Below are 25162 nucleotides of genomic sequence, written 5' to 3'. Positions count from 1 at the left end.
GTTGTAGGATAATTCATCTCCAACACGAGGAAAGCTCGACGGAGTACGTGGCTTAAATCCAAAGAGCAACTCGAGCGCCGAGTATCGAGTACTTTCATGCTCGCTGGAGTTGTATGCGTGCTGGCATAATGCAGTCCACTCATCCCATCTGTCGATTTTCTTTACGTATTTACGTAAGTATTCGGTGAGAGTGTGGTCCATCCGCTCTATGGACCCATTTGCAGCAAGTTTTTTCAATACTTTATTTTGGAAATGGGTCCCCTGATCGGTTACGATGGCGGCTGGCGGCCCAAACACGCATTTAACCTTTTCGGTCAATACTCGTGCTAATTCGTTCGCGTTAGCAAACCGTGTTAGAGTAAGGATTATGTATTTAGTGAGCATATCCTCAATTGATAATATATATTTATTTTCCCTGTCCGACGCCTCCAGGAGCCCGTAAAAATCGATGGCAATCTGGTCAAAAGGCATGGCCGGAGTATTATATATGTTTTCGGTTTCATTTTCTTCCGAGCACTGGGGAGTGTGGCATCTCCTCAGCGCTGTCGCCCAAAGGCGAAGGCGTGCGTCGTATCTAGGGTAATTTGGCGGTACGTTGCCGAGCCTTCATATGTAGTATAGTCCCGATAGATTTAAATGTGCCACGTCGGTAGCGCCGTCCACTACGATATGACAGAAAATACGTTTTTTCTGTCACATCGTAATGTATGCACACGTTTTATTTATCCGGATTCGGATGTATTCGGACTCAGAGCGCACAATCCTTTCAGTTTCGGCCGGCTTTCCACAGGCGTGAAGCATTGGCGACTCGAGCAGCTCCCGGTTCTTGGCTCACTGTAGCTCGGAGCGACGGTTGATTGCCGCTCGTGCACCAAAGTCTGCACACCGTTTTTCCCATTAATCAGCTGTCCTTCTATGGTGATCGCCAGTTTTTCTTGGTACCGTCACTCCCCATGACCAGCTTGCCGTCATATTAGATACCTTCGTAGTGCCTAACAGCGGTTCTAGACGAGGTGACTCGTTTGACATGTTCTTCCCTGCGGATTCTGTTAAGCAGAGCAAATGAGCGAGAGAACTTAGTTATAAATGAGGAACTTTATTTAGAACTTATACAGGCGACCGTTATGGTCGAGACGTTGAAAAAAAGGTGAGCGAGTAAGTGGTGAGTGAATGTACAAGCGAGTTAGCGCGACATCTGTACGGAGTAGTGAGTTAAAGGATTTAAAATATAGAAAGATGATTCTAATTATTTTCTAACAGATTCGTCCGCTGAAATGTGCCGGTCCGTGCTTACGTTCGATGAAGCTTTGCTTACCGGGGATTCAGCTTGACTCTTCGACTTGGGTTTTGTGTTCGCAAGTACAATCCGAGACTCATTTTTTTCCCTGAGAATGCTGGGCGTGTGAAAGGCAATGCTTGAAGATCAACTGCTTGCCAGGAATTTAAAGCTCTGCATAGATTCTAAGTCTGCCCGTGTATTCCTTGAGAGAGGTACTGCTTCCTCAGTATCACCCCTACTAGATGTACTAGGTTCGTATAGCTTTGTTGATTTTGCGCTTTGTTTCGCACTGCGAGTAACGGGGCCTGCTCGCTCAACGTATCCTAAATATTTCGAGAAGTGTGGGGGGGGGGGGGGGGCAACTTAACGCCACCCCTGCTGCTTGCCGCGACGGATACGCGTCACAGAACTCTATCGATTCTTTTAGAATACTTTCGATGCGCTTGCACTCGTTTGGCTCTAAACGATACCTGTTTTTTCCCACCTGTTTGATGACCACACACGCTAAGATGCATTATACGCTTATTTTCCCGCATTAATTGCGCCTGTATGTACCTTTGCAGTCACCGATCTCGGTCAACCAGCGCAGATTCACAACCTTGTCGCCGTCGAGCACATGGCCTATATAAAAGCTATTTTCGACGTTTCTTATCGCTAAGTATTCACTCGCTTTGTAGATTATGCGCTTCGGCTTGCGCTTTGCTCTTATGCGCGTGCTTTTGTTTGAGCTTGCTGAGCTGGTTGTTGACAATTTTATTTCACGATCTTTATCGATACCCTGCCTTTTTATGGCGCGAGTACGAAATATTCTTCGCGGAGGAGCACCTGCTTCTTCGTCGAGGATTTCTATGATTTGCTTATTAGCCAGTTTGTATAACTCCGCTCGAGGAAGGTCCGGGTTAATTTGACCATCTGCGATCACCGGATTTTGCGACAGAGCATCTGCGTTGGCATTCTTTTCATCGGAGCGATACACTATGTCGAAATCATAACCGACCAAGGCGGCTTTGAGGCGATTAAACCTTAAGTCCGGCTTTTTCGTGTTATGAAAATGCTTCAAGCTCTCATGGTCCGTCACGACTGTAAACTTCCTGCCGTATAGATAATAGCGGAATTGTTCTTTTGCAAACACTATTGCCAGAAGCTTCTTGTCGTATATAAGATATTTTAGTTCGCTGCCTTTTAAGCAGCGTGAAGCATAGGCACACGTTTGGTCTGCGCCGAGTTTTCCCTGGCTCAAAATTGCGCCGAGGGCCCAATCACTGCTGTATGTCGTGACAATGAAAGGCTGCGACATGTCGGGAGCTTTAAGAACTGGTTCTTTCGATATGAATTCTCGCAATTTGTTGAACGCGGTCTCTTGTTCCTCGCCCCAGACAATGGTCTAGCGATTTTGGTGAAGTCCTTGATGAAGCGTCGATAGTAACTAAACAGGTCAACCGCCTGCTTCAGTTTCTTCGCGTCAGTTGGCACTAGATATTTAGCCATCGCCCGTGTTTTCTCGGCATCAAGACCATGAGGTCGTCGAAACATATCTTGACTTCCTCGCCTTGCAAGCCCTTCATGGCCAATGACATTGCTTTCGTAAATGTTATAGTCGACTCTTTCAAGCACATAACCATTCTGCCGAACTGTAGTCGCTGATTGCCATGTCATAGAAAGCGGTCAAATGAACCGATTCTGGGTCCATTTCGATCTGATGATACCCTTACTTTAGGTCCATCACGGTGATGTAGTTAGCTGCGGCCAATTGTTCCAAAATGTCACTCGTGAAAGGTAGAGGGTTTTTGGCACGATCCATAGTGACGACGAATAGTCTAGCGAAAATCGAAATCGATTGCTTCTTATCAGTTTGTCCGACTTAAGCACAATCTTGTGTTTAAGCAGGTGCATAGCTGGTAGTAGCTCGCCATCTAGCCCAAAGACTCCTGGGAATTCGCTAATGATTTCCTGTATGCAACCGATTTCCTCGTCGTTGCATCCCTCTAAGTCTGCCAGTTTTAGGATTTTTTGACTCGTTCTATTCTAGCTTGTTCGTCGGCAAGGAGTCTTATATTTAGGAACTCTACCTCCTTGTATTTTTCGACTTTTTTGTTTATGTCGAACATTCGCCGCAGATTTGCCGTGATCTTGGCGGTACTCTCAGCTGAGCCGTCCCCATCGGCCTGATACAGCGGATTTTCTTCCATTGTCTCGCACTCGAGAAGTTCGATTACTGGGTTTGCTATTGAAATTTCTTCATCGCTAGTATTGATACATTCCGCATAGACTCTGCCGTTTCTGTTTGACTCGACTCTGACTCGAACGGTATTTGCTCTTTGCCGAGTAGGCATTGGTCAGCTGAATCTACGCAACCTCTGTGCGCGTCTATGATGTCCCACCCAATGATTCCCGAGTTTTCTATAGGGCAGTCATTTGGCACTATACGGACGTTGCAAGCTAACCCTTGCAGCTTTATTGCTGCTTGGCCCAGCGTGTGCGAAGCTCCTGGCGTTACGCCTTGGATCTTGATAAATTTGCTCGTGTAGGATAACATGCCGCTAATTTTCTTCTTTTTACGACGGAGATATCCGCCCCTAAGTCCGTGTAGAATCTACCTTGTTTCTCTTTTAGCTGAGGGCTATTTAATTTAACGATTGGAGGTTGTCTTCCTGCTAGTAGAAATCTTATTTTAGCAGTCTCGAACTTTTCGTTTAATGCGGCTCCAGGTTTTTCTTCCGATTTTGATTTTTTATTTTGTTGGATTTCTGCTGCCGTTAGATTTTTGTAGACTGATTATTAGTTGCCGCTTTGTTCACTACTTTTCCTTATTGACACTTGTCGCCTGGGGAACGTGGCGAGCATCTATCTAGTTTAAATTTTTGCCGTCTTCCGTGGCGTTGTTCGGGCTATTATTGCTGTTTGTCTGCTGATTGTTTTTGCTATTTGACTGCTTGTTATTATTTTTATTATTATTGCGGCAATCTTTGTTGCCTTTCCTGTAAGGTTTGCGAGGGGACCACGAGATTAGCTTGTTTTTTGCATGAAAAATCAGCGTGCAACGTTCTTCTGTATTGTGCGTGTCTGTTTCGCAGTAACATCACACTTTTTTTGTTCCTTGCTGATTATCCTGCGGGGTGCTTATTTGCGGCGGTGGTTCGTTAACAACCTCTGCTGGTTTAGGAAGAACTCCCTCGCTTAATAACAACCGCAGTTGCGCCACAGGGTCGACGAGACTCACGAGGTTACCAGGCGCGTTCCTCGTACCCTGTTTACCTTCGTATTCGATGGCAAACATTATTGCTTCGTTTAGCGTTTTCGGCTGCTTTAGCTGTACAAGGAAATTGAGCAGAGACTTTAAGCCAAGTAAAAATTGCTCGAGGGCTTTGGTGTCTGCTTGCTGCAATTTAGATGCTCTATCGGACTCGGATATATCCGGAGCACATCCTATGATTGTCCTCAGCCTATTGTATAATTTTTCGGTACGCATGCCGTAGTCGTTCGCCGATTCTAGTACGCTCTGCTGAAGCGTGCGAATTTCGCCCTGTATTTGATGGGCAACGCCTATGTTCGCGAAGTGTAGGGTCAGATCTCGCAAAAATTCATCGATGGTTTTATAGCGGGCTGTTCGTGAGCGATATCCCTCCGTGGCCTTTCCCTGCAGCCTATTAGCAACGTGCATTAGGAGGAACTCCTCATTTTCGGGTCCAAACTTCTTTTGCACTGTGCAGACCGCATTGCGAAAAATTGACAGGTTGTTGGGGTCTCCGTCAAAGTATAGCACGTAGCTAGCCGCTTGGTGAAAAGTCATTCGCCTTACACCAGCTTCTGCAACCGAGGGATGTACTATTTCGGCTTTGCTCTCTTCGTCATCCGAGTACTTCTTTTGACGAGAGGGATGGCTGCGCCTGAACATCGCTATCGCTCGGATAAACCCTGCGCTGGATTGGGTGGCTTCTGCGCTTATGTGCACGTGACTCTCTGCGAAGATGGTTGCTTGCATCTGAATAGCTGCTTGACTCGTCCAACGGTGAGCTGCTTCGCTTCCTGAGCTCGAGTTCCTATTCGAATTCTAGTTCGCTTTCGACGATGGCTTCGTGCTGACAGACGTCCAGTCGGTGATCTTTGCTTAAACTTTGGATCGTCGAGCCGGCGTGGGCATCTCGTGGTTTCCTCGGGCTTGAAATTTGTTCTACTGCCGCCGTTGGTAGGCAGGCCTGCTCTTGGACACGATTTACGCACAGGGTTTTGCGCTCGTCCTTTCGCGTGGAAATTCTGCTACTCACCAAGGACCTTCTGCTCGAGCTACGGCTCACGATCATCTGCTCAATCAAATCTTTCACCTGTTCGACAGTGACGCTCTGTCTCTCGCCCGGCGTCTGAATTGCAGAGTTTTTGTTTGTTCGCGGGCTATATGATAGTGTCACCGAACATGCCGGTGCTGAGCATTGGTCGATAACCTCTGCGGTGGCTGCAATATTTTTACCGCCGCTGGGAATCGGTCCATCCGCGATTGAATCTGAATTTTTCCATACAATGTTTTTAATGCTCATTAAATTCATCATTCCGTTCTGACATCGCTCGTTAATTGCAAGTTGCTCGGGCACCTCAAACGGATTTTCCATATCGCCGAAAAAATTTTCGTGTGTTTTCGCTTAAGCATAGATTGTCTAGCCTATTTTCCAGGCTTTTTAATTCAGTCGGCTATGCCGCATTCCCGTGCTTCAACGCGCAGTTACACTGATCGTTTGGGAATATGCTAGACCGTAGCATAACGCTGTTTTCTCTGAGGCCGCGCTCGGGACTCACTTCGTCCGATAATTCCGGTTTATTGGTGTATCGGCCCTCATTCATGCGCTTTTTTACCACGTCCCTTTGAGATGCCGTCCAACCCCGTTTTGATTGGCAAGAGCGAAGGCGATCACTGTGTTAAGTCGCAATAGGGACCTATAATTAATTATTGAATTTTTACTTACTTGGGTTTAACTGCTTGGGCTGGAAACTCTGCTGCTGTGCTGTAGTCAGGCTTATACGGGATGGATGTATTCAATAGAAAAACACTTGTAGTTGATTGACTTTCACAATTTATTCAAGATAAAGTTCTATAGGTTTTGGGATCGCGACTTAAGCCCGGATAACTCTTGTCGATGGATAGGAGAGTCGTACAAGAGTCCAGATTGAGTGTGTAATTACAACTGGTCGCTCGGCGTATACAGGGGATACTCATTAACCGCGCTGATCTACTTATTAATCTGAGTCGTCAGTTTTCGGCTTTGTAACGATTCCGCTGATATTGCTTAAATGCAATACGCCGCAGGAGGTCACACCCTCACAACTAGCCGATTGACCATTGGTACAATGGCATCTTTATTGTAATATTAACTAGCGGTTTACAAATAATTTTGATCCTTAAAATTCTAACATATTTTAACATTAATTTTTTTTAATTAATATAAAATTGAGATGTTTTCTCTTCTGCCATTTCTCTGGCAATCACATTTAAAAGTGATGCCTTCTCTATTGGAAACATTAATTGCTGTTGTAATTGGTCCAACTCTTGAGAATCTTTAAATTACTAAATATGCTGGAATTTTATTTACATATTTAAAAATCTTATAGATATCATTGTACATAACATTCATTAAAAACATCAGTTGATTTTAATACAAATTTACTCTATCAATACATCGTATATGAAGAATAATATGATCGAAGTTTTAACATTAGTCTCAAATATCTATAAACTAACAATTTTCATAAAAAATATAAATTTTGTATACCTATGTTATTGTATACATAGAATAACATTATAGGGATTTTATATAATAGAATTCTTTTATAGTGGTGTTAATGAAAATAAAGATATACTAGCCTTAGATTGTGTCTGAATTTTCGGTATTGTGATTTTACTTATAGGTATTTGCATGTGGTGGGTGTGAAGGAATAAGTGGTGGCATTGGGGCGGATATTGGAGCGGTAATCTTTATTTCTTGTAATTCTGTCTCTTCATAAACTCTGTTCTTCTTTTTATTCGTATGAATCTGCTCTTTTATGCTGCTTGTATTTTTTAGTGTTGTCAATAAATGCGTTACTGAGCTGAAAATGTCTCCACATACAAGGTGGGCCATTTTAATCAAACCAGTCTAATAACTCCTAAATTAAGCCATGAACAGAAAAATTGTTCAGATGAAAGTTGTCCAGGATCAAGGGATTAGTTCTGACCTTGAACTCAAATTTCAAGGTCATTTGAAGGTCAATTTTTTTTTAATAGGAACCCCTATTTTTGATAGCAGATTCGGAAAGAACAGGAAATTTTACGTCCGAAACGATATTTAAACATTTTTTTCATGACCTTCACAAGGTCATTTCAAGGTCAAATGTTAAGAAATACTGTAATTGCTATTTAATCGCATTTTCTGATAGAATAATCGTAGTTAATGTACTTTTATGATGAATTTTCAAACCCAATGTGACAATGACCATGAAAATATTTACCTTGAAAACAAAATAATTCCCTAATTTCAGCGCTACCCAGGAACAACGACGTGGACGTATTAGGATTATGTTCCCTTTGGGGTGCTTTTTTAACGTGAGTCCCCTTGCCTCTCACTGGGGTGCTTGTTTACTGTTGAGTCCCCTTGCCTCTCACTAGGATGCTTGTTTAACATTCGTTAACAAATTTTTAGTGGTCATAAGTAAATTTTGAAGTAAAGATGATTATTTTAAATATCTGAGTTCTTAATGGGAGTGGGAAATGGAACGTTAAAAATCAATGTTGTCAATTCATTCACGGTCGAAGCAGGGTCAAGTAAAAGTTAACGTTTCAAAAGCGTAAAAAATGGTTAAACAATAAAGGTAGGATGTTAAAAAATACATTATTTAAGATAAAATATTAAACAGCATTTTGCTTTCGTAATATTAAAAAAAATTTTTAATAATTGGATTTGCCAAAGTTCATCATTTCCAGTTTAGATGTTTTTTTTTTTTAAGTTGAATTTCTTTAATCTAATATGAATTGTAACGATTGTTCTCACGCTGTGTTCAATTTAAATCACAATGTCTTAACGTAAGAAAATGAGAAGTTACAAATTTGATTTAAAAATTATACAGTTTGAAAATTCCTCCTTTTTTTGTTGTCACTTTATTATTTTGGTTTAGTTTCAATTTCAATAAAGAGTGAATGTAAATAAAATAGTTTTTCTTATTATAAACAAAATTTTCAACATGGGCGATTTTATCAATCCAATGAAATTGTTAATATGATAATGATCTTAGGCGAAACCCAAAACAATGCCTGAGCCGCGGTGCTACTCTACGCTGAACGCTTTCCTCTAAGAAGGCGTCCTACTCACGACACATTACTCAGATTACTTCGAAGAGCTCGTGATGGACATCTTCGTCATCAACGCAGTCACCACGAATACAACGAAAATGATCCTAATGTTATAGCCGCCTTAGCAGCTGTTCATCTCAATCCACAAATTAGTAGTCGACAAATTGAAAGAGAAATCGGTATACCACGAAGAACAGCATTGAGAATTCTCAATAATCTCCACTATGACGATTACCACATAAGATTAGTTCATGAGCTGAGGCCACGCCATTTTCTAATGCGTATTAACTTTTGCCAGTGGACTTTAGGAGTTTTACAAAATGATCCAGATTTTTTCAGAATTGTTATGATTTCTGACGAGGCTATATTTCGCAGTGATGGTCAATTAAATAGGCACAATAGTCACTACTGGTCACCTGTAAATCCCCACTGGTACAGGGCTATTGACCATCAAAACCGATGGAGTTTAATGGTGTGGTGTGGGATCATTAATGGTTACCTGATTGGGCCATATTTTTTCGGTCAAAATGTTAACCAGAATAGCTATTTGGCATTGCTCAGAGATCGACTGCCAGAGCTTTTAGGGGATGTTGACTTGGAAAAGAGAAGAAGAATGCGGTTTCTACAGGATGGCGCAGGTCCCCACTTTGCGCGAACAGTGCGTACATTTTTGAATGAAAATTATAATGGAAGATGGATTGGTCGCGGAGGTCCAATTAACAGGCCATCAAACTCACCAGACATGACATCCCCTGATTTTTACTTGTGGGGCTATCTAAAAAATATTTGTTTTGCACAGCAGCCAACGACTAGAAATGACATGATGGACCGCATTCGCAGAGCTTGTGCAGCGATCCCAAGAGAAGTTTTGCTCAGGACGGTACAGCATTTTCAAAGGAGGTTAAATTTGTGTCTTCAAGCAAATGGAAGAAATTTTGAGCATTTATTGTAAAATAGTAAAGTGAGAGGCAAGGGGACTCACGATAAACAAGCACCCCAAAGGGAACATAATCCTAATACGTCCACGGCGTTGCTCTTGGGTAGCGCTGAAATTAGGGAATTATTTTGTTTTCAAGGTAAATATTTTCATGGTCAACATTGGGTTTGAATATTCATCATAAAAGTACATTAACTACGATTATTCTATCAGAAAATGCGATTAAATAGCAATTACAGTATTTCTTAACATTTGACCTTGAAAATGACCTTGTGAAGGTCATGAAAAAAATTTTTAAATACCGTTTCGGACGTAAAATTTCCTGTTCTTTCCGAATCTGCTACCAAAAATAGGGGTTCCTATTTAAAAAAAATTTTACCTCCAAATGACCTTGAAATTTGAGTTCAAGGTCAAAACTAATTGCACAAAAAGATGTCCCCCTTGATCCTGGACAACTTTCATCTGAACAATTTTTCTGTTCATGGCTTAATTTAGGAGTTATTAGACTGGTTTGATTAAAATGGCCCACCGATGTATTGACCATCCAAAAATCGTGTGTAACGTGTAGCCTCTAATAATGATATCGATGATCAGTTTTCCAATATGCAGAATTATAAGTATCATGATAAACACAGATGAAAATGACCCACATGTGATCAGTTTTTCAATAAGCATTGTGTCATGTACTTTCGGCTAAATTTCTTATTGTGTTTTCCGAAAATATGTTTTCAGATGTTTTCTCTCCTGCCATTTCTCTGGCAATCACATTTAAAAGTGATGCCTTCTCTATTGGAAACATTAATTGCTGTTGTAATTGGTCCAACTCTTCTTGAGAATATACTCCACTCGTTGCCAGTGTTTCGACAGACTCAAATGTCCATCCTATCTTCGTGTTTGGTTTCAAAATATGAGGTGATACTGTTTTAGTTGGTGTTGGTGTGAATTTTATCCATTCCTCCGAAATTCTATAGTATGTAGGTACTATTGAGTTACAATTTACTTGAACTCCCTTCTTCACCAGAATATGCGTTTTTGGCGTTAAGAACCAGGTTTCATTTCCTGATAAAACTGGCAATTGATTGTAGCATTCCTTTAGATGCAAAATTTTTACTGTTTTTGGTACACATTTTATTAAATGTACCACTTCTCCTGCAATTCTTGCTATGTATCCAGGTTTTTTCATAATACTATAGGCAAATTCATCCGGGGAAAGAGAGGCTATGGCTAAGGAATTTTGGATTACCATTCTTTCAATTTCACATTTTTCCGTTATTAAATTAAAATATAAATTATTTAGCTGTTTCCCTTAATGCTTTTCTACATATACAAATTTCGAATTAACATATGTAAATAAATCTAAGTTTATGCTATTTATATTACTAATTTTATCGTTTTGAAAATGATACGCATTTAAATAACTACTCTTTTCTATGATTAGTAATTTTGGATGTTTTGTACGTATACATTCTCTATTACAACGCATAATTTTATCCTTAATAGCTAAAGCGAACGTTACTTCATTTGAATTTAGTGCGTAAACAATTTCATGATTAGTATCGCTAAAATATTTTGTTGCTATCCCTTTGAAAAGAATATCAAAAGAGTATCTAAAACATTCCCCTTGCGGTAAAACTTCCCAAAACGTGTGTCCTCCTTCCATATCTATACAATGTTTTTCAGAAAATTTACACACCGTTCCTGAGCTTAATCTTAATTTATCATTTTTTAAACTAACCTTAGCACTATTTTGAATTAACGTTATTTTAATTAAACCATGAACAAATACCTTATTCCAGGATCCAAAACTATCAGCGTAAGATGCACCTGAGCAAGAGCTGCCCTCTGCACTTCCGGCAAAATCTATTCCTTTTGTAATTATTGAATTTACCTTCAAATTTGCTATTGTGTGAATATTATCATACTTAAAATTTCCCGTATCATGAATAAGTTTACATTGTTCATGACTTATTTCATAAATATATTCCTGCTCTCCATTTTCTGTAGGAATAAGATGTCCGAAGATTCCACAGCTTGATACTTTTCGGTAGATTTCTATCTTACATTGTATTACCGTGACTTCTCGGAATTCAGCGACTTGTATCAGCTCGATGTTGACGCTTATTGAATTTACTTGTGTATTGTTGAAGTCGTATTCTCCTGAGTCGAGTAGAGAGAATTTGGTTATGTTTGGTGTTGTTGTGCCGCAGTCGTATCCTATTATAGCGTGATTGTTTCGAAAATGTGTAAAAATTATAATCATTTGAATAATCATGTTGTCCATATTCCTAGAAAGAGAAATATTTTAATATCAAGTATGGCAACGACTTAATTTATTTGTATGAACTGTTTTTTGGTTTTTTGCTATTCGGCATAAAATTTTGTTTAAATAAAATTATTGGAAAATAAAAATTTTGGTGCTCACAACCAGAGTTTTAGTATTATCATCCGGATGGTAACACCTATTTAGGCCTTCATTATGTGAATTTTATGAATTTTAATAATTCTAAACAACTTCCCTAGTGAAAAAAAATTCTGTGCCAAACTATGCCAATATTGTGCCAAACTGTGCCATAAGTGTGTCAAATGTTCAAAATGTTCATGTTTTGGCACAGTTGTGCTACAATTTTGACACAGATTGGCACAGTTTGGCATAGTTTTGGCACTGTTTTGGCACATTTTGGCATAGAATTTTTTTCCACTAGGGTTGCATATTTAAGTTCCGCAGGCTGCAGTACTCTTGATGCATAAGCTATTGGTCTGTCTTTACCTATCTCCCCTTGAGAAATTACACAACCTAACACATTGACTTGCGTCCGTCGTTATTATAAACGGTTTATCGAATTGCTGATATTGCAAGACCGGTGCTGAACATAATGATTCTATGAGTTTATCAAATGCAGTTTGTTGCTCCAATCCCCACGCAAATGGCCTATCCTTTTGTAGTAATATGGTTAGTGGCTTGGTAATTTCTGCTAAATTTTTAATAAACCTTCTATAATAATTTACAAAACCTAAAAACTGTCTAACCTTTTTAACGTTATTGGGAATTGAGAATTTCTTTACTGCTTGTATTTTGTTTTCATCTGGTTTTATACCTGCTTCACTAATAACATGCCCTAAAAAACACACTTCTGTCTTGCTAAATTCACATTTTTCCGGCTCTAATTTGAGCCCTGCTTCTATTAATGCTTGAGCTATTCGACTGAATCTTTCCTCTAATTCTTCAATCGTGTCACCGAAAATAATGATGTCGTCAATATAATTAAAACATATTTTATCGATATATTTGGCTAAAACTTTATTTATAACCCGCTGAAAAGTCCGGGCTGAGTTTTTAAGTCCGAACGGTAGGACGACAAATTCAAATCTTCCTAATGGATGTAAGCTAAATGCAGTTTTGTGAATATCCGAAAGTCTCATCTTTACTTGATGAAAGCCAGATGTTAAATATTTCCTCTTTCCAATTAATTCTAAAATTTCATTAATATTGGGAATTAAATATGGATCGGCTATAGTTACCTCATTCAAGGCTCTATAATCTATCACCAATCTATATCTTTTCTCTCCTTGGATAAGCTCCTTCTTCGGGACTACTAACGCTGGCGCATTGAACGCACTTTTTGTTTCTCTGATTGCTTTCGTTTCTTGTAATTTGTCCATTTCTTTTAAAGCTATTCCCTTAGATTTGTGTGCTAATGGATACTGCTTTACGCATACTGGCTTGTCAGAAGTTAAGTTGATTTCATCTTGTTGTACGTTACATGTACCTAATTTATCGCCCTCTATCCAAAAAACATACGGATATTGGTTTATCATTCTTTCGTCGTTTCTTTTACCTCCCTTTTTTAATTGCAATTTCTTTCGCAATATTTCCGTCCGACTCGGTTTTCTGATTTTATTTTCTTGGTTTTTATTTAAAATTTCAGTTTCTATATTTTGTAACGGTTGCCAGTGCAATTAACGCACGTTGAGCACGTTACGACGTCTCTCCGGGACAGAATCAACATTCTGTATATTAATTCTGTTGTTACAGCTACTAAAGGCGCAGCATGTGAGAGAGTAAGAGAGACAGAACGGTGAATAGTAGCATAAACAACAAACAACTTAAAATAATAATGACGGCCGAGCTACCGTCATAATTTATAATTAATTTCTCATGAATATTAAGTTCTTCTACTACTTGATCCCCTTCTGGTATATAATCGATATCTATTGAAACGTATTGATATTTTTTTTTCTTCAAAAATTATTTTCTTATCTGCTTTAGATAGTTTTACATTATTTTCCTTCATAATAGTTAATATTTCCTTATAATTCAGCCTTTTGGTTTGGGTTGGCGCTTCTTCAGGCGTTACTTGCTCTTGTAATAATGTATTTACGTCAAGTATAAAATTTTCTATATTTTTATCATCATTTTTCAAAAAATTTTCCAAGTTCCTAGGCTTGTTTTCATTTATCTTTTTTTGTTGTAAACTTTGTAATTCTGATTTGTCACTTATTTCATGGATTTTCAATATTGTGTTTAAAATGGCGAAAACATCATTATTAAATGTGTTTTCTGTGACACTATCATTTTCTAGTAATGGTTCTGCCTCATTTAGCTCAGTATTCTGTTTTTCATGTGATTGTTCAGTTTGTTTTAACTCATCCTCTATGTTTCTGATTTTGCTCGTCCTATTCTCTTCACAAATCTCTTGATTTGCTTCATCTTGCATTCTGATTTTATCAATATTATTCTCATGATCCGTTTCTTTTAAAATATTTTGTTGTTCTATATTATATGCATCATTGTCGCGAATAATTTCTTTTAAAATTTCTTTTTGACTTAACTTCATTCCGGTTTTTGTAATCGGACCTCTCTGTAATTTTAATTTTACATTATTGACCTCTAAGTACCCTTCATCTAAACGTAGCTTACTTCCTCTTAACAATTTAATTCCCAGTATTCCATAATATGGAATCACAAAATCATTAGGTGCTACGTGAAAATCAAAATTTTTACCATTTATCGGTAGTTCTACTAACCTAATGTTTTTATAAAATTATTTGCGATGCCGGATAATAATATTTTGTATCTAGTAGTTGTGTTCCTATTGGAATTTGATTTTGTTTTATTATATTTATTTGTGCTCCACTATCGACAAGTAAATTGCATAAATTTTTAGAATAGGGATTTATTATCTCAACATATTCCAATAAATCATTTAATTTTAAATGATATATTTCTAGTTTGATTTCTTTTTCCTCGAGCAATTGAACTTCCTGCTGATCATGGTCTTCATAATTTGTCCTGTTCTGATTCTGAGATGCTGTTATGACATTTGTTTTAACCGTGTTTTCTGTATTGCGGAGTGGATTTGTGTTGTAACTTCTCGGCCACTCGGTCCGAGAAGGCTTTATTCCTTTCCCGACTCTACGCTCTGCTGGTTTTGTAATCGGAAACATTCTTCTGTCATATGGTTTGTATTTTTGCAGAGACTGCAAAATTTGCTCGCACGCATTTCCAATAATTTTACTTCGGTACAATTTTTTATGTTATGACCGCTTTTGTTACAATATGTGCAGTTTTCTTCTCTTCTAGCTATATTTTCTAAATTCTTCAATTTTCTACACTTATATACAGGATGACCACGCATTTCGCAATAATCACACTTTATTTGGCTATTATTTCTATTTTGAAAATTAGTATTTGGATTGTTATAGTTGTTATATTTTCTAAAGTTATTAGAGTTACTAAAATTTTGATATTTACTATTTGAATTATTAAAACTTTGCTGTTTATTACCCATTTGAGGACAGTTTTTAGCTGAGTGGCCATTTTCATCACAGACTTGACATTGAATATTCGTTTGAAAAGACTTTGTCTTGTGTTGCGCTACTAATATTTTGACTTGTTCACATTCTATGGCTTCATGGTCTTCTGCATTACAAATTGAGCACATTATAAATCTGTTATTTGCAATCGGACTTCTTATTAACGGGCAGTACTTTACTGGATGTCGAAGTTGATTACATCGTTTGCATATAACCTCTGGGCATGCTTTTATCGTATGGCCCGCGCTATTGCAAAATTCACATGAATTGCTAACATCTGCCTTTTTTGTACAGGCAGTTGGATCATAACCACTTTCCTTACACTTCCAACACAATTCATATTCTATTATAAATGGGCATTGAATCACTGTATGGCCCATAACCTGGCAATATTGGCAATGATTGCCTTTAATTTTATTCAGTTTACACGCGTCTATACAATGTCCTTGATTATTGCAAAATTTACAAATCAATTCAATTTTATCCTCGACTTTTCTGCAGTTGTTCGACAAATGCTCCTTGTTTTTACAATATACAGATCCCGAATTATGACAGAATAATGCTTCATGCCCATAACTGTCATAGATTTGACACGCGTATATAGTATCATTACTTGTATTGTGATTATGTGAATTGCTATATATTTTATTTATTTTATGGCATAAAATTCCTCTTTTATTGAATTTCTATTCTATTTCTATAGCTTTTGTAATGGCTTCTGTTAAATTGGTTACTACTCCCAATCCTATTCTGATTTCTTGCTTTAATGCTTCCTTAAAACCTTGAAAAGCATCATTATTTATTTTAGTTTCAAACGCGGCCTTTTCTGTTGCTGTGAGACCTTGTACTTCTTTGCTGTCCTTAATCTTCAGCACTAACTCTTGCAATCTATTGGCAAAACTAAGAACCGATTGGTCCGGGTTTGCAAAATTTCTTCAATTTGCCCATACAGAGAGTGCATATTCTCAGTAGATGGGTATATCTGTCGTATTGCTTTTATGAAATCTTCAATAGTATTGATTGTTGCATTGAGCATTGCCTTGTAAGTTTCCCCTTTTAATTTAATTTTCAAAATTGGAATTAAATTAGCTTGATCTACTGCTGATAACATATTCTTGGCATGTTTCATTCTATTCATTTACCGAAATATTTTTTCCATCAAATTCTGGCACCAAATTAGCTACATATTTTACCGATAAGCGTAGCGGATTCTCCGCCATGTTGACATCATTGGCACGATTGCCGTCAAGAAGATGTCTCCTCAACTCCTTGTAGAAATTTGGTATTATTAACTGTTCTGTCTAGGCCTATTGGAATCACTGTGGCTGGTGTTATAGGTGAAAATGTTGAATGATTTGGCTTTTCTACTGTCTCGAATTCTTTTTGATTTGCAGGTGTTAGCGGTATACTTAGGCTTAGGTGGTTTTTATTAAGCTGCTTGATTGGCTTTTTGATTGCTCCCGTAGTTCGCCCTGGTGCAATATTCCTGCTACAAGTCCTTATTTTCTTTCAAAATTTCTTGAATTTCTAGATTCTGTTTAGTTTGCTGATCTGTATCGGGTGTTACTATTTGTTGGCTATCTTCTAGCTTTTTATTATTTATATTAGATAATAGTACTTGCTGACTATCTTTTATCCATCCGCTGTTTGTCGGCGGCGATCGAATTATTTTCTTACTTTTTATGAATGGGTTTTGGATATTAGGGATTACTATGTCCTTTGTTATTGCTGGATTTTCACGAACAGCGTTTCTAGTTAATCTTGGCCTCTGAGTGTCGTTTTTATTTACTTCTTTCTTATTATCACTTATTTGATAGTCTCATTTTTGTTACCTTTTTATTTATTATAAAATCTTATTTAGTCCAAATTTTAGAATTTCAAATCGCTTACAAACAATTCAAACGAAATTTTACTGTCCTACTTATATTTTAACACACGATCTACTTTCTAGGTATGCGCGTAATTAATTTCTTTACATATGTTTTGAATATTCTCGATTGAGCTAGTGACACAAGCGCAACCAATTTGAAGCTCTTCTTTCAATCACCTTGCTGATACTGCAACTTCAGGTGAGCGCAAGCAGGTCACTCACCCAATCTTTCTTTGAACTCGCGATTTTACATTTCTGTTTTAATGATTGATTTTTCTATCTAACTACCGTTTTGTTTGCAAATTATATATATATATATATATATATATATATATATATATATATATATATATATCTTCCTATATTATATAGTTGTAAGCGTGATTTTAATTGAAAATCTCCTCCACCCCCCCCCCTCCGTTGTCCCTCCACTAACCCCTCCACTTCCCTCCATTTCCCTCCATTTCCCTCCACTTTCCCAACATTTCCCCTGCACTTCCCCTCCACTTCCCCTCCATTTTCCCTCCACTTCTTCTCTTTGGAGTAATTTCACACTTCGAGAAGTAAAACATTTTGAGGATTATTGTAAGACAGAAGAATGTAACAATTAGGTACAAATTTATAACATTTTACGATTGGATGGAATTAAAATAAAATTATTAAAGCGTCCGATCGTTCTGTCTAATCTTTACATCAAAACCTCACTAAATTTCTAATCGATACATCGGTTTAAAGTTTAGAATGAGAGTTTTCCACTCCACCCAAGAGGTACTGTCGAGCCTATTGTATTAGAGTCATAATACAATGTACTTTAGGTGCGTTGATTTTTTTTATTTTATTGTATAACAATAATTTTACATGATTAAATGACATGATTAAATTATATAAAATTATGGTTATTGTTAGAAATGAAACGATTAATTCCGATCCATTTTTATCAATTAAAATTTTTATACAATAATCTAAAAAAAAACAGTGGAATCATCGCCTACAGCCATATAACCACGGGAGTCTTAGATTCCAATCTTTCTCCCTTAAGACTCCACCTCATACCATCCTCCGTCCTACAGAAACACTTTTACTAGAAAGAAGTTTTTAAGCTTAAATTTAATTCAAACTTCTTTCATGTAAAAGTGTACAAATAATCATTAAATTTTTACAAGTCAACTAAGTATTATTCTGTCATGTCCTATAATAATACGAAATAAACTCATAATATTATCTAATAATTAGTTGTGTATTTGTTTTGTATTGGTTTCTGTTTGTATATTGTGTATATTGAAAGTTGTCAAAAAAATAATTTATAAAGAAATATTTTTAGTGATTCTAATTTTCTATAATTAAAAAATTTTCAAATGTCTTTAAAAATAATAATTTGTTATGAAAAAAAATATTGTGATTGAATTTTGATGAAAAATATTTAGATAATATTTACGATCAATTTTAAGAATAATAACGTAAAATATTTCATTTGATTTTTTTTTGTACAAAAAAAACTAAAATAATAATAATTTTTATTTATTTAACATTTTCAACTAGAGATAACGGATGACTGCTTGCATTATTGACTGATGTTGATTTACATAATTCAAATTAAGTTCGTTACTAAATAATCTTATATTCCCCCTGAAATTTCTCAACGAACGAAATGAGCCTTGGTTCATTAACATAAACAACATAGGACAAAAAATAAAAAAAAAATTAAAGTAATTATTAATGCTTTTTTCTCGCTTCCTCTCTCCCTCCAAATCTCCTTAATTTCCCCTTTTTGGCGAAAATGTATTTCTTCGTATCCTTGTTGTATGTGTCCTCAATCTCCCACTCCATTCCATCTAAAAAGTTTTCCAAACACACGTGCAGATCCTCCTCCTTGTTCCATCCATCTCCTCTGTGTACAATGATTTCTCTCTCCCACATCTTGCCTTTTCCTTCCTCCATCCTCTTCCTCTTGCTCACTAACTTAACCTGACTTTTCACTTTTTCTCCTTCTCCTTCCCTTTTCTTTCCCTTTCTGTCCTTTGCTTTGTCTCCACTTTTTTGGCATTTTCCTTATCTCACCTATTATTCTGCTTATCTTCTCCCTCTCTCTTCTCTCCTCTTTGAGATCTTTTGAAATTTTCAAATCTCCTTCATATCTTTTTTTTTTTAATTTTATTAAGCATTTTAGCCTCTCAAGGGAGGTCATTTGCTATTACATTAGTTTAGTACAATCGAGGATTTACATTTGCTAGTACATTGGTTTAGTAAGAACGATGATTTACATAATATGATTTATAGCTGTAATTCGCAGTTTTTCAGATATGAGTGTATGACTTGACATAGTCTGAGAGTCGGTTTGTGTAGTAGTGAGGTGTAGGAATTCGGCAGAAATATTTTAATTTTATTTAATTGTGAAATAAATTTGAGACGGTGTGTGTCGTAGAGTGGGCATTGCCAGAGTACATGGTTAATGTCTTGTTCTTTATATCCGCATTCGCACTCGGTAGAATCAACAAGACCAATTTTAGAGAGAGAAGATGCTAAGCTATAATGTCCAGATCGGCAGCGGTTGATAGTGGTGAGGATTTCGCGAGGAAGTTTTAGATTGTTGAACCAGGGTTTGGATGAGCTATTGTAAAAGTGGCGGAAGTAATCGCTTCCTTTGTAGGCGCTTTGTTCTATGAGGAGTTTGGAGGTATTATTATTAGTAGTGGATTTGGTTTGTCTTTGAGGTCAGTAAAGGGTATTTTTAAGGAGCTTGTAATCGTTTCCTGGGTTGCAGATTTATCCAGTAAGTCTGCCTTTTCATTTCCACGGATTCCTATATGTGCTGGTACCCAAAAGAATTGAATGATACTTCCGTTTGTAGTTTTTTCTGAGAATTCAAGATTTTTTTTCTTAAGTTCAAGAATATAGGGGTTGCTTTTTACATTAATCGTAAGGTTTCTGAGAGACATTATAGCGCTTAAGGAATCCGTGAAGATAATGGCATTTTCGTTGGGTCTTGTTGATGCATAGTCTACTGCTTGGTTTAGAGCGATACATTCTGCGGTGAATATCGAGGCATTTTGATTTATGCTTTTAACGGAGTGTGTTGGCGGTTCATAAATGACACAAGCGGTTCCAACCGATTTACCGTTCTCTATCTTGCTGGCATCAGTGTAAATGGCATACGCTTTTGCCTTTTCTATCATCATCGACTATTTTATTGGGATCAGTGGATTTTTTAAGGATTATTCCTAACTCGGTGTTAGTAATGACAGTGTAGGTTAAAACGTCGTATTTGTAAGCGTAATTGTTATAGTGTAATCTAGATATGATTTCTTTGGCCTTGGGGAATGCAGTTTTGATGCATTGGAGTAGTAGTCTGTTACTGTATTTTTTATTTTTATTTTCTTTGTTTAGATTGGTGTTAAAGTGAACGAGTGTTTCGTGTATTAGCAGGTTTTTGTTAGATATGATTTTGTGTATGTAATTAAGGCAGAGGTATGAGGTGCGTTCTTCAATTGGGTCAAGTTTCGACTCGGCTAGGAGAACATTGGTTGGTGTACTTATTCTGAAGCCGAGTACATATCTGATAGCAGCGTATTCATATCTCTCAGCTCCCTCCCTTACTTTTTTCTGGTTCTATTTTCTTTTCTGTTATCTTGACAACCTCCAGATTTTTACGTATGTTGCTTTTTCGTTCCTTGTCTTTTTTGTTCCTCCGTTTCTCTTTTGTGACGTGGCAAAACCCGCAAAACGATTTTTTAATTATCGCAACAGCCCCGAATCCACAACACTATTATTTATTAAAAACGTTTCCGAATCTCCTTGCGATCTCGGAAGAGGTCTTGCTAGATCTTCGCGAGTCGGGATACTCGAGAATGATTGGAAAAAAATACACTCAAAGTTAGATTATTCTCTCTCTTTATTCTCTGTCTCTAATTTTACAACAACTCGCTCACGGCGCGACAATGCTTTTCACGACTCTCCACTACTCGCTCTCACACACGCGCACTTGTTCTCTCTCTCTCTCTCTCTCTCTCTCTCTCTCTCTCTCTCTCTCTCTCGTTTGCTCGGCTCAATGCATCCCGCCGAAGTCAGTGAGGCAGCGCCGTGCTGCCGTGCTCGGGCCGGCCACGCTGCCACGCGCCGTCTGCTTGCCCGCTCTCCTTCTCCCGTTCGTGCGCGCCAGCCGCAACGCGGCCCCGACTTCTCAGACTCCTACCAGCTTCTTTCGCGTCTCTCTCTCTCTCTCTCTCTCTCTCTCTCTCTCTCTCTCTCTCTCTCTCTCTCTATGTCTTGCAGCCTTTTCTTTGTTTTGATCTCTTAACCTTTCTTCGTCCATATCTCTTTGAGGCAGATAACGCCAAATCCATTTATTTAGTTCTATCCTTCTTCTCCTATCCCTTTTAATCCTGGCACATTCCAGCTTAAAACCTTCATGCTATCCTTTGTTTTCTTGGATCCCCTCTCTGTCATTTTTTCTTCTTGTTTTCTCTCAATTTGCGTCTCTCCGAAAAAGTTTTTCCTCTCTCTCGTTCATCTGTATTTTACGTTGCCGACTATCAGCCTATCTCTCCTTACTTTCATGACGTGCCCTTTTTTCTTCATTCCTTAGCCTTTTTGATCAACTTCACTATGGCCCTTCTCTCTTTCCAGGTTGGATCGTGATCGATGAACACCTCTGTCCCTTTCAGCCTATTCTTCGCCTCCATCAATTTTTCTTTCTCATCTCTATTTCTGCACTCTACTCCTATTCTGCTAGTGTTTCTCCCTCTGATTTGCCACACTCTTCTTATTTCTATTCTCACTCCTATTTGTCCCTCTATTCATCTCTCCAGTTTTGGTTTGTACAATTCTTCTATTCTTAGACCTGTCATCACTACGTTGTTACTTTTCCTTTCTTTTTCTCCATCCTCCAATTCTCCACTCTAGTTCTTTCATTCATTTCGCAAAAACTTTCCTATATACACGATTCTTTAAAATGAAAATTTTATTTTTTGCAATATACTTATATTTTAACTCAGATTATAATAAAAAATGTCGTAACTTTAATTCGTATCATTTAACAACTCGACACCTCAAAATTGAAAACTAATAATTCAAGTATTTTACCGATAAACTATAAGACGACAGAACGGCAAGTGTGCATTAAATTAATTGACATTTTCAAAACTGATTTTACTACATTTATTAAAGTATATTAAAGAAAATGCGGAGAAGCTTTTAAAAGCTGCAAACATTCGATAATTTTTTTGAGAATTTCGTAAGTCCTAGATCAGTCCTTGATCCAGCGCGCTGCTGTGTCTACTCTTAATCTTTATACGAAATTTCAACGTCGTGACTGTGACAATTCACATAAGTTTTCATTCATCGTTTTTGATATCCTTGTCGTTTTCCTTATCCTTGACTCGGTGAGATCGTTGCCATACTCTTATTTCTGGAACTCGTTTCTGGGTGCGGGAGAAGAAGGAATAAATCTTATAGTTCTATTCGACTTATTTCAGGGAAAGGTGCGTATAAGGTTATACAAGCAGAAAACAGTCGAGATCTTACTCTTTAAGAATAGTCGTTGATGTCACAGTTGCAGCGGCTACCCAAATTTTACTCTATCAATGTGAGAACACTGTGTTGTTTACTATCTTTGTATCCAGTATTTAACGAATGCTTGAATCAGCGTTGGACGGATTAAATGTTATTATAAAAAAGTGTCATCTATGTGTCCAATGTCACCAATGATGAGGTCTGCAATGTGAATTGCACAGATATTTTCATCTCATCAGTATGCGAGCCAGTTACTGTCAATGTCCAAATCTGTCACCATAATGATAAATCCATGATATAGAAGTTTAATGTCTGTTCTTTTGCATAGATACTTGTTAAATTATGAAAGACTAAAATTTTGTTTAATTATTTTTTATTGATATGTTGAAACAATATATTTAGTTGAATTTATTCTAGATGATATGAATTCGTCTTTTACGTATAGACCCACCTGTACATTTTGCCGCCAAAGCCATGGGGTTCAAGATCAAAAGCCGAACCGAGACGTTTAAGTAAAAACTAATATAGCAGTCTAATTTTAAATAATTTAACAAGCCTTTACGTAAAAGAACAGACATCTAACTTTAATATCATAGATTTATCATGTTAATGACAGATTTGGACATTGACAGTAACTTGCACAGTCATTGCACTTGAACAACACAAAGAAAGAACCTACAGCATGCTTGTACATACATACTATCATATATGAGTGTATGCATGTGTAGGGGTAGGTTACCACTTTTAAAAGATACCTTCTATACTAAAAGTTTACATTGAAGCATTGTTGAAAAACATATTTTCAATTATTAATTTTGATTCTTAGTATTTTTTTATTAATTTCGAATCCTAAAAATAGTAAAAACGCACAATCGTCATTAGTTCTATTTTCAAGTCTGATTCCCCAGTCCTTGGGCAGTAACTGTGTCAAAAATCTGACGATATAGGCATAGATGCTGGCAAATCACTGTTGAACGCATTGGCCAGTTCAATCAGAACCGGGCAGTGACTGCTAATAAACTGCTTAACGTTTCTACCAGGGAAAATATTCTAACAATATGGAAGATCTAATTGAAAATTTTAATATAGAATACTCACACATTAATAACGAATCAAAAAATTTATACCTTATCTAGCAAATTCAAAGTATAATACGTTTGCGGTGCTCCCGACAACACAAAGTATAACTTATACTTGCCATCGGAGTGTGTTAAGGCATTTACACACAGAAAACAATATGGTTGTAGGGAAATACCAGCCTGTGGAGCTCCTTGCTGCGCGTCGTGTAGTAGTGGGAGCCTCGCACGCCTGATCATGTGGCATGACCACGCGTGGATGCTACCTATTAAATGCGCACAAGAGCGAGCGCGGGAAGCATCCTACATGACCACGCGTGGTCGTGTCACATGACCAGGCGTGCGAGGCTCCCACTACTACACGACGTGCAGCAAGGAGATCCACAGGCTGGTATTTTCCTACGACCATTTTTTTTCTGTGCAGTTGCTATCCGATTTCACCAAAAACTACTTATAGAATCAAAAATATAATCGAATCAATTTATCAATGATTTATTTTTTTCTTGTTTAGTATATTGTTGAAAGACATGGAAAAACTTTATTGCCACAATATTTGGGGATGTATCGTTTAACCGTTGATGGAGTTGAACACTACGTTGTAGCTATTAGAAATGTTTTTTCTAATCACTTGAATACTCACAAGAAATTTGATCTAAAAGGATCAACAGTTGATCGAGAAGCTTCAGATAAGGAAAAAGAAAAAGATTTACCAACTTATAAAGATAATGATTTTGTTAAAGACAAAATGAAGATATATATTGGTGATGAGGCTAAATCTAAGCTCATAGAGACTTTAACTGCTGATGTCGATGTAAGTACATACATACATATATATTTCTTAATTTTTTAAATGATTTAATATACATCGTTTTTTAAATCAATAAAACACGCGCTTTAATATCTACGCAAACGTTGTTTTTTGAAATGCGACTGATGAATCTTGGATTCTTCTTTGTGCGTAATGGAAATTCATTTCAAGAAAATCGTATTGTACTCTTTGTGTCGTTACAAAATGTGGCAGCACCTTATATGAAACTCCATATTGCGACGTTGCACGTTGCAGCTGTGCAAAGCGCATGCTGCCATTTGCGCCGCAAAGTTTCCTTGGCGCAAAGAAGCGAACAAGAGACGATCGGTTCTGGCGAGGCCCGCGTTTTCTCGGACGCCAGCTGTGTCCCGGAAATTCGTGGAAGTCGCCGATCGGGTCTTGCTCGACCAATCAGAATTCATCGTCGGCCGGGCCCTGACGTTCGGGAGAAGGACGTCGAGCGCGCGAGCCGCGGTGCGGATCGACAGTTTTCGTGTGAATCTCGTTAGAACAAAGCGTCAGTCAGAGAAAAGCGCGCGCGAGTTAGTGTATCCGAGT

The 25162-nt window shown here is 37.6% G+C and overlaps 1 protein-coding gene across 1 annotated transcript in view; it reads left to right on the top strand.

The window, feature by feature from the left end:
• Positions 1–25162, top strand: part of LOC100116347 (phosphatidylinositol 5-phosphate 4-kinase type-2 alpha) — a 246197-nt gene that overhangs the window by 126697 nt on the left and 94338 nt on the right. Inside the window, exon 5 of the mRNA XM_031932831.2 lies at positions 24308–24607. Within this exon, the coding sequence (XP_031788691.1) occupies positions 24308–24607 (300 nt within the window). The remainder of the gene's footprint in view (positions 1–24307; positions 24608–25162) is intronic.

The sequence above is a fragment of the Nasonia vitripennis genome (assembly GCF_009193385.2).
Source record: "Nasonia vitripennis strain AsymCx chromosome 5 unlocalized genomic scaffold, Nvit_psr_1.1 chr5_random0002, whole genome shotgun sequence".
In the NCBI taxonomy this organism is placed as follows: domain Eukaryota; kingdom Metazoa; phylum Arthropoda; class Insecta; order Hymenoptera; family Pteromalidae; genus Nasonia; species Nasonia vitripennis.
Note: the sequence above shows the minus strand (reverse complement) of the source record. Positions and strands in the feature narration are given on the sequence as shown.